The sequence below is a fragment of the Halyomorpha halys genome, unplaced genomic scaffold (genome assembly GCF_000696795.3).
Source record: "Halyomorpha halys isolate HHAL.00 unplaced genomic scaffold, Hhal_1.1 Scaffold901.1, whole genome shotgun sequence".
In the NCBI taxonomy this organism is placed as follows: domain Eukaryota; kingdom Metazoa; phylum Arthropoda; class Insecta; order Hemiptera; family Pentatomidae; genus Halyomorpha; species Halyomorpha halys.
In genome coordinates, this window is record NW_027106556.1 from 126067 (window position 1) to 144752 (window position 18686).

General features: G+C 32.1%; 1 protein-coding gene across 2 annotated transcripts in view; it reads right to left on the minus strand.

Annotated features, from left to right (window-relative positions):
• spz3 (Spaetzle domain-containing protein 3) overlaps positions 1–18686 on the minus strand; it is a 115272-nt gene that overhangs the window by 9957 nt on the left and 86629 nt on the right. The window contains exons 1-2 of one of the 2 annotated variants that reach the window (XM_014430634.3): positions 11248–11358; positions 2490–2614 (exon numbers count right to left, since the gene is read on the minus strand). In XM_014430634.3, the coding sequence (XP_014286120.1) occupies positions 2490–2614; positions 11248–11295 (173 nt within the window). In that variant the 5' untranslated portion in view covers positions 11296–11358. Of the gene's footprint in view, positions 1–2489; positions 2615–11247; positions 11359–18686 lie in introns of those variants that run through there. The other variant, XM_014430633.3, reaches the window with a different exon arrangement.

Genomic DNA, 18686 nt, shown 5'->3' on the forward strand with positions numbered 1-18686 from the left:
TTTTTATTTTTTTTATTCTTCCGATCAAGTTATATTTTTGTAAGTAAATGTTGTGATTTTAAAAACTGGAACACCAATTCTATTGCCTTATCATCGTCTCCAATGGTTTTTGAGATATCTTGGCTTAGTCCCAAGCTATTGAGGTGTGGTGTAAAATATGGACATCGTTGGAAAACATGGTCATTAGTGAACATAGCTATGGAGGTATATGTGGATTGGACGATGTCATGAAGATGAAAGTTAAAAATAATAGAACATCCTTGTGGAGTATGGGCATGAATTTGTTTGATGATGGAGTTGGTGTAATTTAGTCTAATAGTAAATGCTTGACCGTTGAGGAATGAGTTCAGAATATCATACAAGTATTTGAGAGAGTCTAATTTACTACAAGCTTATTGAAAACTGTTTGGAAGACCAAGAGCGTTACCAGTGTGTATTTCGTCCTTTTAAATCCGTTTAATATTAATTCCAATAATCGTGCTAGTCGGTGTGAGATGAAATATACTTAAGACCAAATTAAAAATCCGGCATAATGCTGTTGCATTGAAAGAAAAAGGAAACGTTTATTTTTACGATTGATTACAGTAACTATAGGAGCTGCTGACTTATTTAGCGTTTTTACCAGGCTTGTGAATATTAGTTTGGCTTTCTTACACGTCAAAAACTATTAAAAATTGACTTATTAATTATTTAAAACGTTCAAAACAATCTTCATAAAATAATTGAACAAACCTAAAAACAAATCGTTAAATTTGTAACTCTCAAATTGAAACTTTCGTTAGGAGTCCGGAAACTCTTAGCGGGGTCGGATTAAGAGGTAAGGTTGCGTAGCGCCGGTAAATTTCTTCGAATAACTGAAAAGATATTTTAATAAATCACCATAAATTATAATACTAGAGAAGTTTTTTTTATTGAAAATTTGTAATAAGGGGAAGGATTAATGTCACTCTTAACACTTTGCAGATGTCACCAAAGATTAGACGTGGGCGTGAGTGGGAAAAGCTTAGGTGGCGCTAGTGGGCGACTTCCGTTCTTACTGTGCTTAATATGCTTCATCGAATCATCAGATTAAGAGCAACATATTTTTCTAAATAAACATAGATATAGAAGGAGGTTTATACTTATTTATCAGCCTCCTTTATTTAAGATGCAGCCAATTATCTAAAATTTGAAGTATTTTCCGTTCCTCTAAAAAGTATTCGAAAAATTGAAAAAAAAAATCAATGTATTTGTGCCCATTCTGTACTTTGAAGTTGTTGGATCGGCATCTTATCCTCCAAAACTTAATAATTTTAAGTCAGGGAACTATCTACCATAGTTTGAATTTCCCTAGTTCCGTGACTGTTTGGAACATGCACGAATGCTGTGTTTCTTTAAAAACCCTTAATATAATGATTAGTTTTGCAGTTTGTTTTCAAATTGTGTTTTTTGAGTCTATGATATTGAAATGAGCTGCAGAAAGAACGATCGCCTTTCAATTAATAAAAAAATCTTGTTATTTAACTTGTAGAGAGTGAAATTCTGAAAGATGTAAAACAGTTCGCTATTTTACCGTCTAATATTTTATCGATGACTTTATATAATAAATATCAAAATATGATACAAGAGATGTCTCAGGCATAGTGGCGAAAAATTGCAAAAGTACGCTATTTCATAAGAAAAAAAAAATCATTAACCCAAAAACCGACAGATCTTTGACAAAATTGTTAGACTGAATGGCCGATCTCGATTAGCACTGTAAATTACAACCGACCATCATTGGATCGGGTCGAAATTGTTTTTCCCACTACGAACACATAATTGCAACCATCTCACTAAGGTATAATTCAAAATTTTAAAACAATACCAGAGGAGGCATTGTTTCAGTCCAGGTGCCAATGACAACTAAGATGACTTATTTAAAACTAAGGGTAAATAGAGTGATCAAGTCCATTTTTCTGAAATTACAAGTCTGCCATTTTAAACCCCTACGTTAACTAGATATTTCACCCTCGATATCTTGAAAACTATGTGTTGCACGAAAAACATTATCCATACCTATTTTAGAGTAAATTCGCTACACAATTAAACTTTTACATTCAGTAGTACACAAGTTACAAAATTGACAATTTTTTTTTTCGAAAGAGAAATCACTTTCTTGGAATATTATTTTGACAAATGTCCTGGAAATGTTATTCTTAAGACAAGTATAGAAAATGAGTTATCTTGGAAAAGTTTGATATTTAAAGAATCATTACAGGGGCCTGTAGGCACTCAAAATGAAACTTGTTTAATTAATTTAAAGTAATAGTGATTTTCTTTGTAGAGAACAGCGGCTTACATGATATTTGGCAAAATAATGTCCCTAAATAACAATTTCTTGTTTTTCGGAAAAAAAAGATGCTCATTTTGAAAAACTGTATTGACCATACCCTCGGAGATCAGGTTTACGTCGAGATTAAAAGACTTATTGAACGGGGATACATTCCTAAAGTATTCACAATACTTACAGTGGATAGGTGTTGCCGGCAGTGGGACAGAAGAGCTGGTGGTGTTTCTTTATACATGGAGTCCCTCTAATGACGTCTCCCCTGATCTCCAAGCCGAGGGCTAGCGACAGAGCTGTCCATAGCACCTGTAAGGCAAACAGATCATAAAGTTGTAATCATAAATCATGCATTCTAATAAAAATTATAAAGCATGGAAGTATCTGTTATAATATCGTTCAAATGACAGAGCATGAAATGTTAAAAAATAATTCTCCAATTCAATATCAGCTAATAATACTGGCAAGGTTGAGGGAACAAGAAAACTTGCTAGCTGTAAGTGTACAAACTGTTCATTAGTAGCTGATGTGATATTTATTGGTTCACAGGATTATTTGAACCACATCCTACCAATACCTTAATAGAGTCAAAACTTTCATTTGGTGTGTATGGAGGGTCATGCATGTTACAATTTTTCAAAAGATGTCATCAAAAATAGAATAAAACAATCCTTCCCAGCCAATCTGCCTTACTAAGTCCCTTTTTTTCGTACTCTTTATAAAACTATGATTACATTATGAGACATACATAATCTAAGAAATGGAATATGTATACTAGTGCGTCTTCTCTATATATTCCATTTCTTGGATTATGTATGTACTCATAATGTAATTATACTTTTATGAGGTGTACAAAAAAAGTCACTAAGTCCCTTTTTTTTCGTACCCTCATTAAAATAGAATTAGTACTTCATACATATATAATATATGAACTGTATTATATATATATATATATATATATATATATATATACTGAGCCTTCTTCCTTTGATTGCCTTGTGGCATTGTAAGGTGTTGATAACTAAGTTCTTTTTTCCGAACCTCTTAATCTGAAATAAATAGCATTAATGAATATATACATATGAGTATAAGGTCTAAGCTTTCTCCTTTTAATGTAGCAGGGCATTTTACTCTACATTTTAAGGAGAATGTAGTGATGAGATGGGCTAAATTTGAGTTCATGGTTGTGAGTCAGAAAAGTGTGATAACTAAGTCCCGATTTAGTGATGGTCCAATGTAACCTTTAAAACATTTATTTAAAACGGGAAAAGGAGACTTAGAATATTTGCTAAATCGAGCAACATGGAAAAAGTGACTAAAATTTGCAAACAATGATGCTTGAATTGACTTCTGTATATTTTATGTTATTCTCTAGCTTACCCGATGTCCCGTAAAAACCGTTATAACTAATGTAAATCTTTCTTATTTCTATTAATTGTTTGATATATTGTAATAAAAGAAAAAGAGAATCCAAGGAAGAGGATGATAGACCGTAAGATGAACCCCGAAGGACAAGCCTGATAGGATCTGTAATTTCCCATCACCTTGTTACGCTGGAGCGAATAATTACCGTCAATGGAACTTCCCTCCTCTAGATCATATACCAATCTGGGTCAAAAATATGGAGATGGGTAAATGACAATTTTTTTCGTTTATTAAATAATATATAAGATTCATATTAAAAAAATATGTAAGTGTACAGCAATTATTCATCATTAATATTGATTAAGATGAGACTATCATAGAATATTTGCTACGGTAACATTTTCGACAATAAATAACAGATATATACTTTTATAACTGCATAGAAAACATTTAATCTATACGGATAAAATGTAGAAATTAACATTTCATATTGAGTATAAAAACCTTATATTCCATTAGGCCGAGTGAGCCACAGAGAGCTGATTAAATCTAAATTGAAAGAATGAAAATGTATATGTATATAGCCGCACTTGAACCTCTGCCCTAATAAAAATTCCTTATTCTCAGAGCCATCTTTATCCTGAGTGCCCGTTAAGTAGATTGGCCTCTCTGGAAATTAAAATGAGGTATTTAAAAAAAAAAAAAGATTCTAAATTAATTTTAAAAAAAGTGTTGCCCAAAATAGGAATAAAGTGTGTTATAGTCGATGTAGTTTTTAACAGAGATATATGATTATTAAAAAAATGAATTTTATGTGTAATATTAATAAATATATTGCAGATGGAAAACTCCAAGAAGAAAATTATAACTAATATTTAAACAACTGAAGATGGGGGTTAAAAGAACGGGGAGGGACCGCTCAACTGGTTGAATTATTGTCAGAGGCATCCCATCCTCCCTTATATATGTTTCTAGTAGAAGTGGAGGGTTCCGTCCGTATGGGACTCAATAAACTGATACCTCATTCTATCAGCTCATATGGTACCTCTGCCAGTTGATATCGTTCTACATCAAACCGTAACTCCCCTTGTCAGCTTACGAACATTTCTTGTAAACTTACAAATAACTACAGATAAAAATATATAAAGGAATAAGACGCATCTTAATAGTATACTGAAGTAAATAACTCTTACAAAATCCTCAGAAATAAAAAAAATAATACTATAAAACTCACACCTCCTCACAATTACTAACTTACAATAATTCAGGACACAAAAATATACAAAGCATAATAGAAAAATGTGTAGATAATTTATTACATTAGTGGGCACCTCTGCCCCGGAGATAACGTCGTTACAGGGAGTTTTAATGTGAACCGTCCTCTGCTTCCCCACTTTTGCCAAGCTTTTAACAATGACGATATTGTTTTCCGTAATTCCTGTCATCCTGAATGACCACTCTTGACGCTGAACCTCTTTCCCACAACTGAAACCTACTTTTCGACAAACTAGCATTGCTATTTTGATGGCTTCCTTCGTTGACATTCAAATTCTGTCACAATACGTGCTTATTCTTTTCTTTCTCAATCCTATCTTCCACTTTGGCCCATAGTTTCGAAAGCGCTACGCCGTTATTTACGATCTTCCATTCTCCGGTTGTCGCACCTCTGTAATCTCGCCGCCGTGTAACTCAAAAAGTATCTTGAAAGCAGCAAAACCCGAGACGGTATGAATTGAGTGATTATAGGCCGCGTTTGCTACGGTCATTGCTTCATCTGGCTCCTAGCCTTTATCATCTTGATATACCCATAAATGATCGCCTGAAGTATTTTAATTAGTCCTCGGTGATTGGTTTTACCTTGGTGATAGGCAAGCGTTACTTCCTTCTGTCCTTCCACGTCCTAGATGGTCTCCACCATTGGCGTGCATCTGATGAATGACCAGTGCACCCCGATCTGATCTGTTCAAATTTGATCCATTCTGACGCCTTGTTGTGTATTGCCAGATATATAGATATTACCAGATAGTGGTAATGGTACTCTTGCCATATTTGGAATGCTCCATCTTTGTTAAACTAGAGGACCTTGTCTTCCTGATAACTTGCTGTATCTTATCGTTTATTATTTCCTCCAGCTTCTTCATCATCCCTCCTCATTTGCAGACGACTCTTCCCTGCAGTCTAGTCCTGGCGTATCTGGTTGTTCGTCTTCCTCCTGGTGCCTTGAGCCCTCTGGGCCACCCTGGCTTCGATCGCATTTATTGCTATTGCTCTCGATAACCAGTCGGCTACCACATTCTCTTTTCCGGATTTGTAAATAATGTCCATATTATTTAGAAACAGTTCCTTCCAACGCGTGATCCTCGCGGAAGATTCCTTTAACTTTCCTACCCATTGTGAAGGCCGAGTGTACACGGAACCACCTTACTGACACGTAGGGTCGGAAGTGGTCTACCGCCCCAATCGCCAGAAGTTTCCTCTCTAGGGTCTAAGACGAGCCTCCGCTTGCGTGAGGCGTCTGCTGGCATATGAAACAGGCCGTTCTCCGCTTGCGCCATCCTGCAACAATACTGCTCGTAAGGCAAACTAACTGACGTCCGTAGTGAGGGTAAATGGTACCCAAAAATCTAGAAACACAAGGATCCACTTCCTATACAAGTGATCTGTGCATTTGCGAATATTCTGCTCCATTGCTGGTGTCATAATCAGTTTGCAGCAGTGGGATAACTGATAACTGATAACCTTGTCTACTATACCAATACTCCTTGAGAAACACTAGCGAACACTCGTGCGTTAACATTCAACTTTGAATCTCCATTCACATCTGTCAATTACAAGCAGTGAATGTGTTGGATTAATTTTGAAAATATAAAAGACAAGAGGAGGAACAGTAGCAAACAGCACCCCTCCTTCAGGCGTGATATCAAATTTAATTCTTAAACGACAAAATCTCTCACGCAGCATAATTGTTGAGGCTATAGCATTTATGCTATTTATTAATTTAATTTAAAAATTAAAATTACTCATGTTTTAAGTGAAATAACGGTAAGAAATAAATTTTTACTATATAACTTTAATTGTTAAGAAAAATTATCTGTAATACCTTTAAAATTATCTGTAATTAGTATATTTCTACTATTTGAGTTTTTCTTGACCGCACCCGGACCATATTCCTTTCATCGTAATACCTTTAAGTGTGTATTAAACTTAAATTATTTTTCTATTCTTGGAACAGGACACCATAATAGTTATATATAAGAAAACAGTATGATTTTTATTTAGTATACACAATTATTTCAGCGATGTAAGCTTGTTTAGACACATAAAAGTACTTTTACATTATCCGAAACGCCACTGCAAGTTTCAGATAAATATTTTTTAGGGTATTTAATAGGAATTAAATACCGATAACGTCAGACACTACCTAATTAATTGACTAAAAAATATTTGTCTGACACGTACCATATAGGATAATGTTTAACCAACTTTAAACAGCTCATAAAATTTAGTCCAGTTAAATACAAAGAATGTAATCTTCGGTATAATTCACACTGAATGTTTTGCCATCTACTTACAAGAACAGTTTCTTTAGCCAAACTGGATGAATATTATTCAAGATTCAGAATAGAGGTCTAGGAATCCTGTAGTTGTCCTAATTCGCCATTTTACTCGTTCAAATATTTTTCTGACCAATGTATTGCCTGACAAGGCTTTCATCATGCTTTGTTTTTTTATCCACACCCATGTCTCAGTTTAATTAGGAATACATACTTTTGTCTTCCAGGAAAGAGATAGGTATAAATAAAATAAATTAGAAACCAGAAGAGACACGCTATTTCCTGGAGCTCTCCTGGTCTTTACGTCAGCTGTCACATTATTGGAAGTGATGATGTTCTTTAGATATTACATATTATTACAACTATTAAACAGCATACACTCATTATGACGTCTTCTCTTTTTTTATTATAATTGTTTAACTTCATATACAATGTTTTTAATAGTATTTCTTTAAACCTTTAAAGAGTTATGGTTATTACCAAGAGGAAATTGGTTCTTGTTGGAAAAAAAAATCACACAAATAAAATAATAACAGATATGATATTATTAATGTCGACATACTATATTTTACCTTCAAATCGAGAAGATGTACGCAAATCGAAAGCCAGAGTAAACCACCAACTGACATCGACAACCGCTAGAGAGATAGACCTAACCAAACACACTATACAAATTACCCCGGCCACATTGACAGTTAATTGGTCAATTTGAGAGGAAAATAACAGAAGTCCATGATAATAATAAAACCTCAGCTTGTTTTGTTCGCATTGCCAGCAGGAAGGCGCTTTGATTATGCACACTCATTCAACAACCGACAGTCCGTCGTAATAAGAATGATTCATTCATTTTTTTTTAGATAAGGATTGTAGAATCCAATTTTATGAGAAGCTAGTTAGTACAGATTTTTTATTTTAATTATTTTTAAATGGATTTTCATAATTATTTTTTACATTTCCAAAAATCTGTCTTCATGACCAGGACAAATGAATGATATTCATTCAAAAGTTAATTTATCCACTTTTGGAAAATGAACTGAATTGGATTAAACTGAAAAATGTTCAATTTTAATTTTTGAGTGATGAAAATGTTTACCTATGAAAAATGGACAAATTAAGGTGCCTTTAGGCGATCGGACCAGATAAATCGGGTTGTGAGTAAAATTGGGCGGGAAAACAGTTGCCATAGCGACTGACAGAGCGGTCCAATTAAACGATAGAATTTTCATTGCTCCGCCTACCCAACCCAACAAAGTATCGTGTATAACGGTGCTACCATGGCAAAATTGAAGAAAATTTAATAAACTACTGAAGAATTAGCACTGTGTAATGTTTAAAAGCATATTAGTGCCTAAACGCTGTGACCAATGAAAAAATGAGCAGATCCAAAACGTGTAGAAACTTTTCTTATTTTTAATTTTGCATAAAACTTGGTAGAGCCAATAGTATTTGAGTGTATAAGTAAAAAACTGAAAAAAGTGCAATTTTTCTCGGTTACTTCGTTCCCTGAAATTATCATTCTAGAAACGAGGTGACACAAAACATAATCCGGTTGAGCACCTCAAGAAAGAATTTTTCAGAAAAAGCCAATATAAGTTTTATTTTTAATCCCTTGTTGATTGGACTAATTCATAGTTATTATGCTTAATAACTCGAAAAAGTTAAAAATAAAACTATCGCCCTTTCTTGTAAATATGCTATATTATAATATAATTATTATTACATATAATATTACATTATATACTTAATATAATATAATTAAGCCTCCACTGAAATATTATTGGGTCTCAATATTCCATAAATGCGAACGCTTTCTCCGTTGTAGTCCGGTAGCCTAAAATCAGGAGCCACTTTTTGTTCACTGATTCCTAGAAATTAGCTATTTCTATAAAAGAATATGTCCTACTTCAAACGATCTACTTTATTTCGAAAAAATCAAATTTTTACATAAGTCAATTAGTAAGGAAGGACTTACTAAAACTTAGCAAGACTACAAATATTTGGTTCGAAATTTGTTAGTTTTAGTCTTAAATCGAGGCGAAACTTCACATTAAATTTATTTCTCTGCTTTATTAAAATAGAATTATATGACTGAAGTCAGATGTGACCTTGTATAAACTGGAAAAGGCAATTCAAATAGAAAATGCCACATTAGAAAGCTTCTGGATGTTTTAAGCAATATTCATATTTGCCCTAATTTCCTTTCGATTAATATCCATATTTTCAATACTTTCTTAATGCAATGTAATTACAAATGACATTTTGAAATGAAAAACTGCGATGTATATTGGGATCCTGTCACTAAATTTGGCGATTAAATAGTATTGGCATTCAGTGTGCCCCTAGATCGGATCGATCTCCTACAATGAACCATCATCTAACTGAACCGCTCTGTCTGTCACTATGGAAACTAGATCCCCTCCTACTTTAGCTCACTAACCGATTTATCGGGTCTGACCCTGTCACTCTGTCACATAGCTCCACCCATATCTGGTCTTGGCCACACCTCTTTTGTAGGCGGAGCTCCCGATTTATCTGGTCTGGCCCGATCGTTAAAAGCACCTTAACATATGCTTTTGATAGGATGCTCCTCAAATATACCAATATTTGTCGTGTAATGTAATGTAATATATCATGAAATGTTGGTAATAGTAATTTTTGAGTTAAATTGTGTAATTAAGTATATATTTACTACGTTGAAATGTACTAGCTTAAATTACTTTTTATGCTTTTTTTTCTTCATTTTTTAATAAGGAGGTATATTCTATTGTGAGTTAATATAATTATACAATTTTTACAACTTTAACCAACTGAAGGCAAGAACATCTTAAGAGAGACAATGAAAAAAATAAACAAGCTGTCTTCCATTAAAAACAAGTTTTATTAATTTCTTTGGTTTTTCGAATTTGTATATAGTTCGGTCGTAAAACATGCTAACTAACAAAATAAGAACTTTTACAATGTTAAAATGTTTTACTCTTGTCATAACTATAATATTATATCATTAATATTCTCTTAAGAAAAAAAGCTTACAAAAGATTCTTACAATTTATGAAATCAGCCTTCAAAATGCCGGGATACCGCCGAAAAAAATTCAATTGATTAAAAAAAAATCAATAATCATGTTTTATGACCGAACGTATCAATTTTTAAAACTATTCTTATCCTAACACCTTCTCATGCATGATTATTTATAATTTTCAACTTTTCCGGCAGAAACATGATGCAAAATCCATCTATATGAATCAAGTAACTATAGAATTAAGTAAAATACGAAACAATAGTAGTGCGATTCCATAAAATTATATAAATGTTTCAAGGGAATCGCAGTATTTTTTTTCTCGTTTTATTAGTATTATATTTTAAAATTAAATAATAATACAAAAAAATTCAAGCATTAAAAAAAAAAAAATTCAAAGAATCAAAGTGCAGATCGTAGATTATAAAGGAAGGCGCATAATGCTTGGATTCTGATATTGCTTTCGATTATTTAAGGCCGCAGTTTTTGTTGGATACTAATTAGAAAACAATGCCAATAATCTAATAAAAAGGCAAATTGGTGTTAGAAAATAGAATTTTCTATCAACAGTGATCTGAATCCATATAGATAGTCATATCAAAGGGTGGGCTGAATTCAGCAAGGAACAATACTTCAGTAATTTTTTTTTTCAATTTATTTTCTGTTCGGGAAAGCCCAGTATATCTTATCTTTAAGGAAAGCAATTTAAAGTTTGAAAATTGAGTATTGTGCAAATCGGGAGATAAATGATTTCGTGTTGGATACTTTAGAAGAACAGTTACGAACGGCTAACGTTTATCAGTAGGAACTATAATGGAGTATTAGAATGTCAGCTTAAAAATAGGTTTTTCCCCAACTATCAGCCACACAAAACTTATAAAACTTTAGATTGGAACTGATAAGAATCGCAAGAGTTGTTATCCTCAGAGCGGTCTCGGTAATATGGGGACCTACTGGAACAAACAGATGCAGTCGACAAAGACAATAAAAACCCACACATGACATACCTTAGACTTGGCCCAGGAGAGGGTGAAGTTACCGGCTTCGATGGTCATCACTGACTAGTCAAGAGCTGACATCACTTGCCCCACCACGTCGTCTCTTCCTCCCGAGGGGAACTCGGGATTCACGATAATGATAGGGTACCTGCGGGAGTAGTATTTTCATTATTAATACCTGTCTGATATATCTCTGGATACTTTGCTTTTTTAATGGCATATGATTCATTCATCTCGGAAGTGTAGAAATCCATTTGTTCTTACCTATTAAAGAAGCTGAAATGATTTAGTCAATGACAAGATTATTCGTCTAGAGAGAAATATAAGATATAAACACTCATTCCCTATCTGTAAATTTAAATAAATCTTTAAAGATGATTTTTATTTCATTTAGTTTAAAACAGCAGTGAAGCAACAGGTTGTGACCTAGTGGTGAACCCAAGATCATTCATTGGTTGTAGTCTTACAGATTTTTATAAAAAGAACTATTTAATACTTGTGCTAAACAAATAAACAATATAAAATATATGACCGAATTACTTATTTTTCTGTTTGGTTTTTATTGTAGTTGCAGATGTTTGTTATATAATATAATATAGAACCCACCCCGTAACTGTCCAAACATTTAAGATGCTCAGATAATCAAGACATTCCTCAGTATTCTTCTGTAACAACTGAGAAGCAATGACGGTTACTCTATTTGTGCTCAAGTACGTGAAACCTCTACCATTCGAAAACAAAAATACTGCATTAAGAGAAAAGGAAAATTCAATTAATTCATAAGGATAAAAAAAAATAAAATAAAATAAAAAATAAGTAAAATGGAATAGAAATTATTTATTTGAGATCGAATAAAGCCTCATTTCCAAAGACAAAACCTCCTCGGCTGGAGCAATAGACCAGAGATTGGTAGAAAGGAGAATAATGGTTTGGTTCCTGGCCCCTTCATTCGCCTATGCACAGATAGGTTTTGCAAAAATCTAGCATTAAGTTGTAAGAATACAGCTAAATTTACGAACAAAAGTAAATTTCATTCATTCATGTAAAAGTTATTTATTTTCACAGTATCAATAAACGTATTAAAAAGAAATAAATTACTCATTATTTCTTAAACTAATATCAATTAGGAAACTGGTTATTTTACTATTTTTATTTATTATTTTATTTCGTTTGTTACTATATTATTTTTGTATACATTTTTAATATTTTAATATTTATTTTATGTTAATTTTAACATAGTTTGTTGATTTTTTTCTTATTTATATTTGTTACTTAAGTGTCTTTCATATATCTTGTCACATCTCTATCACTATTTTATCCATTATTCTGTTAAAAGAGAGAAAGGGGAAAGGATGGAAAAGGAGGGGAAAATAGGAGGGTGGGGAGATAAAAGAACCAAAGAGATGAAACAAAAAAAAGAAGAAAGGAAAAACAAAGTTATGTTCTTATGTTATATACTACTGTTTATAATTATTATTGTATACCTGGCTAGGCTTACTAATCGTAAGATTAAAAATAGTGTCTGATTAGACTAAAATAAGTATGCTGTGTGTCTGGCAACCCAATGAAGTTGGACAGCACAACTTTGTGTTTTAATAAAGTTTTTCCTCCCACTTAATCATAGTTGTAAAATCCCTAATACTGGTGGCATCAGTACTTTTATGGTTATTTCACGTTCTATTTATGAGTTTGTATCTATGAAGCCTAATTAACTTGGACTCCCATTTTCCAGGAAAAATTGTATCAAATAAGTCAGAATAGAATGTTGTGGATATTATTGAGATGAGCCGATTAAATCATAGAAAAATTGTTTGAAATAGTTAAAAAAAAAAACGAATATAAGAACAACTGAAAGCACTATTTTTTGAAATGAATCCTTTCATTCAATTTTTTTTGTTTAAAGACAATAATTGACGATGATTTTCAATCTTTAACCAATAAACGATAAGGTCCCAATAACGGTGTATAAATAAAAATAAATTATAACAACTTAAATTATTGCAAAACTAATTCAAGAGGATTCTAAAAAACCAAAGACTAGTCCTGGGAAATGTAAATAACATAAATAGATTTGATAAAACTTGGAAATCCCAAATGTAAAACCCAAACGTGGCAGGAGTCATTGAACATAAAACATGAATAGGAAAATCCTTTATTTAAGTATCGATGAGGTCTAGTCCAACCGCAAAGTCGGCACTAACCAATGCCGTTTGTTTGCAACTTAATGAGGCAATGGGAAATGCATATATGAATTTTAATTTGTTTAGAATATCCAAAATTTCACAACGTAACAACGCAATAGGTTATCTGAGCTGGTCAAAATGAAAGTGGAGTAAATACAGTTTTGAAATTTCGAGTGTTGGGTGTAAACACTGTTTAAGATTCATGTATTAATTGTACTTTGACATGAAATAGCTATTTGTAATATTTATAGTTTACACTAATAATTCCAAAAGGTTATATAAATAAAAAATAAACAATACAGTTTTGCTTTATAGTTTGACTGGAGATTACTACTTGAGCACCAAATATAACCAGACAGCAAATATAACCGGTCCATCATACGAAGTACTGGAATGTTATCCGTTATAGATGATATTTTATGTTATAAAAAAGCTAAATTAAAATAATAATCTCTAAAACTAATAAAATTTAAATACTTGATACAGCTATATTTACAAGAAATTAATTACTGCATTTCAAAAATATTTTTATGACAATTTAACCTAATTAAAAATGGGCCATGTACATAGCGACGCTATTTTATGTTGCTATCAGCCGTAATTATGGACTTCAAGGTCAATTAAAAACACGCTCCATTCAAGGAAACTAAGCCCATTCAGCCTTGAACCTTGTACGGCCAAGTAAATTTTTGCGCAGAAACCTGCAGTTTTGAGTATTCGGCAGGCTAAAGCATTGGGAAAAATCAAGGATAAAAATTTGAACAATTGGTAGTTGGAAGTAGATTCATTATAAAAGAGGTTATTGTTGAGTGAATTCATTTAGTTCTCATAATATTCAAAGCAGTTTTTAGAGAGATTAATGCGAAAAAAAGAGAACAAATTGGTTAAAAAACAATTTTTATTATTATGCATAAAAGGTTTAATTAATAGAATGCTAACCTTTTTGTTTTTAATAAAGATGTTTGTCGTATAATCTATATTTTACCTTAAAATAGTATTTATTGTTGACATCACAATCTTAAAAAAATTTATGGAGAATGATGTACTGATTAAAAGTGGAAAGATATTGTTAAGGCATTGGACTCTGGTCAATTACCTGGGGGGCTCACTCATTAAGTGAATTCCCCGATTAGCACTTATTTAACTGACGGATAAACTTATCCACAATGTGGTTGCTGATCACAATGCATAACCTTAACCCAAGAAACTGGTACAAACCACGTACTGAACCCAAGACCATTCGTTGGTTGTAGCCGTACAGTTTTTAATATAAAAGAACTATTTATTACTTGTAATAAACAACTAAAAGGTTATAAAAATATCTTATAGCATTTCTTAATTTGCATTGTATGTTTTTCAAAGAAAGTCCCTATTGAAAATACAGACAGAATAAAGAGTTTATTGCCTTGAGAACCATCACTCTGAAATTATTTTATTAGAAGAAAGTAGATGAATATATAAAGTAGATTGTAGGAAGATAGTCCGGGTGGAGGTCAATAAAGGTATCAATATAGTAATAGAAAACTATTTTTAACTATTGTTGGTTGAACATACAGGTGAAGTAAGTATGGCATAGGTGAGGTATAGTAATATGTAAAAGATATTAAAAAAAGTAATGAAAATCACCAATAAACTTTGGGAGAGGACGACTGAGAAAAGGAAAGTCAGGTTTCTACCTGATGTGCCTAATTCTTCTGCTAATAAAATTATTTTATGTTACTAGTTTAAATTATTTTAAGTCATTAGTTGTTAAAAATCAATTAAAAAATGTACAACGTAAATAAACGAGGAAGAATACAAAAACACATAAATTAAAATAATCTAGCTTTCCAATAAACCTAAACGATATTTTTATAAATAGTTTATTTATCAGTCATTATTAAAAAGACAGATTCAGGAATTTTTATTATGACGTCTAGCTTGACTTTCTTCTATCTTCTAACAATCAAAAATAAAATTGAAGTGTAATTCATTATAGCTCGGACCGGAAAAGGGGGAAAACTTGAAAAAAAATTTTAAATTTTATACTCTGACATATTATTTAATAAGAATAAACCAAGACAATGCCGAAGATACATTTTTACACTGAGGATTGTGTTGCAAAAACAGGACGTGGTGAACTGTATATTGGTAACTTTATAACTTAAATGACTCCCTCACAAAAAAAAAAAGATAATAATAAAATAATGTTTTCAGATATTACTATATAATGGGCCATTTGTGTAGCAATTATATATGCCATGTAATCTAGAGTGGGGATTTTCAACCACAAGAGTACTTCATTTAAGCACCCACTTTCAAATCGTGCCTCATAGTCTTGTCTATCAATTTCGTAAAGAAAAAATATTACTAATATTTAAATCATAAATCAGCTGAAACCACCTTCAGCGGACCCAGCTAATTATCTCATAATGTTACTAGGGAATCGAAGGAAAAATCTTCAATGTATACATATATCATTCTTTCTATTAATTTAATTTTATTATAGACTAATGCATCACAAACACTACAGGCACAGATAACATCTATTGAAGAATTGTGTAAAAACTGGAGAATCAAAATAAATCCTGACAAATCCCACCAGATCATCTTTACTCTCCGTCGTAAACCTCTGCCCTCCTGTTCTACAGCATCCTTTCTAAATACACCACTAATGCCTGTTGAACAGATTCGATACTTAGGACTCCATCTTGACAAGAGACTTACTTGGAATCCACACACAAGACTGAAACGACAGGAAACTGCTCGTAGATTCCGATTGCTACAACACTTACTTGACAAATGCTCTAAACTTCCCATTCACTACAGAAAATTAGTATACACTACAATAATCAGATCAATTTGGACATATGGAATTGAGATCTGGGCTCCACCAAACCATCAAATTCTTCCCGCATCCAATCGTTACAATCCAAAATCCTACGTAAAATCCTTGATGCTCCTTATTACGTCACAAATAAACTCATTCACAAAGACCTTAAGATCCCATTCGTTGCAGATTTGACCCAAAACAGATATGCGTCTTTTCATTCCAAACTCCTTAACCATCCTAACCCATTAATTCTTAATCTTTCATCCTTAACAATCCCTGATACTGTTTGAAGTACCACCAATGGGTGGTTCCTTCCCAAGATTTTCAAGTGTATATGAAACATACTACATATTTACCTATTGTATTATTTTGTACAGTTGTAAATTACATTAAATAAATAATAAAAAAAAAATTATATTATATTATATATTATAAAAATTATAATTATAGTAGGAAAAAAAGTTTTTTTTCTCACCTCTTTAAACAGTAAACAATAGTACAATTAGTGTTATATTATTACTAAGAAAATGTTTATTAATCAATTATAAAAATAGACTCACTACATTGAAGACAAACTAATAAGAAACTGTAAGGTTTTTATGTTTTTTATGATAAAACTAATAAGATGTTATATAGTCGCTTCCTTTAAACAATTTTTGAATCCATAACCTTTGTCGATTTAGATTTGAGTCATTTTACGTATTTATTTTTCACCCTTAGGTTTAAAAACCCTTGAATAGAACGATTATTAATAAGTATTTACGTTTTAAGATTTTCCTCAAATTGTCATGAAGTATGTTCAAGTTCCATTACGAATCTTAGGTGAAATTAATTATATTGTTTTCCAGGTAATTGATATCGGTTTGACGTTGTGGCATCTGAAATATTTATTGCTATTATAAGATATTACCACTGAATGAACAAGCTTATTTTAATTCTAACCCTAGAAGCTATCGACCATTTAATGATTGCTCATTCTATTTGCGTACCGTCAATCGGTTCCAGGAGGTAGTTTACATATCGGTATTTCGTACCAATTTCCTTTATAGGGTGCAACGTCATCTTTCCTCGAAAACTGGAGTATGTTTCATCGATATTATTTTCCTCAAAGCTAAGGGCACTCTAATTCATTTATTATCCAAGATGATAATAAGGAGTATATTAAAGGAAAACGTAAATACATGAGAAGCATTCTGTAAAACTATTGATCTACTTAAGAGAAATTATTATGGGAGCATCTCATGTAAGTAAGCAACATTTTTATAGAATTGTAACGCAAAATTTTAATTAATTATAAATTATCAATATAAACTTCTTAATGGTGTGTTTACGAGCTTTAAATTGAGTCCAAATAGAACATTAAATATTTATTTTCCAAGATACAGTTTTTAAAACATGAATATTTTTTCCCTAAACAACGAGGAATCAACATTTTGTATTTATTTAGGCAAACAACAAACAAACTGTAACGGAGATGTTCATTATAAACTATTTTATAGTGTATTTAACGATAATCGAATTAAGCGCTAATAGACTTTTCCATACGTCAAATAGTTGAGAAATCTAACTTTTCTCAAAATATGACTAGTTTTCAATGTATGTTCCGAATTTCAAAAAGGTAAAAATATTTATAAGTTAAGCTGTATAATAATAATAATAAAAATACCTAAGATTAATCATATTCCACTAAATAATATGATAACTCATTAATAATCGACATTTGTGGGAAAAAATGTTAGTGTTTGAAAAACTATATCTCGAAAAATATTGAGCATTGAATCAATAATAGTGTTGTTGGCTATAAACTATAAAAGAAAAAAAATGAAGTATTATTTCATTTTAAGCCATAAACATCGGATTCTCCGAAGGATAACTTTAGATCAGGAGCGTAAACATGGAGAAACAAAAAGAGCAATTAGCACTGGGCCCGGAAGGTCGAAGGTGCTTCAAATCTCTAGGTTCAATTTTTATATTTTCTTTTGTTTTCCTAAAAAATATTTCTAGGAATTCAGAAAGTACAATAAATAACATTAGTTATGCAATTAAAAGAGGAAGGAAAAAAAAAACCTGAAGATTTTCATGTGCGTTACTCCGAAATATTTAACGTAGGTAATCGTTTTGATTAAAAAAAGTAAATAAATGCTGGGTGACGGTAACAACGTGGTAATGCGCCAAAACAAAGCTTGCGAGTTCGAGTACCCGGCCCTATCCGGGATTTTATTAAGCATATAATTATAAAATACTCAATTATAAATACTCGCATCCTCCAAAAACCACCGTATAAAAACCACGTCACGAAACGCGCGATGTATTTCCTAAGTACATCGCGTGAGGCCTTGGACCTCCACGGTCTGTCACGCCAATAATAATAAAAATAAAAAAAAAACCTTTTCGATGAGAAGACGTAGTCCCCATCCAAGATTTCGCTGAGGACCTCAGTATTTCTTGCTACG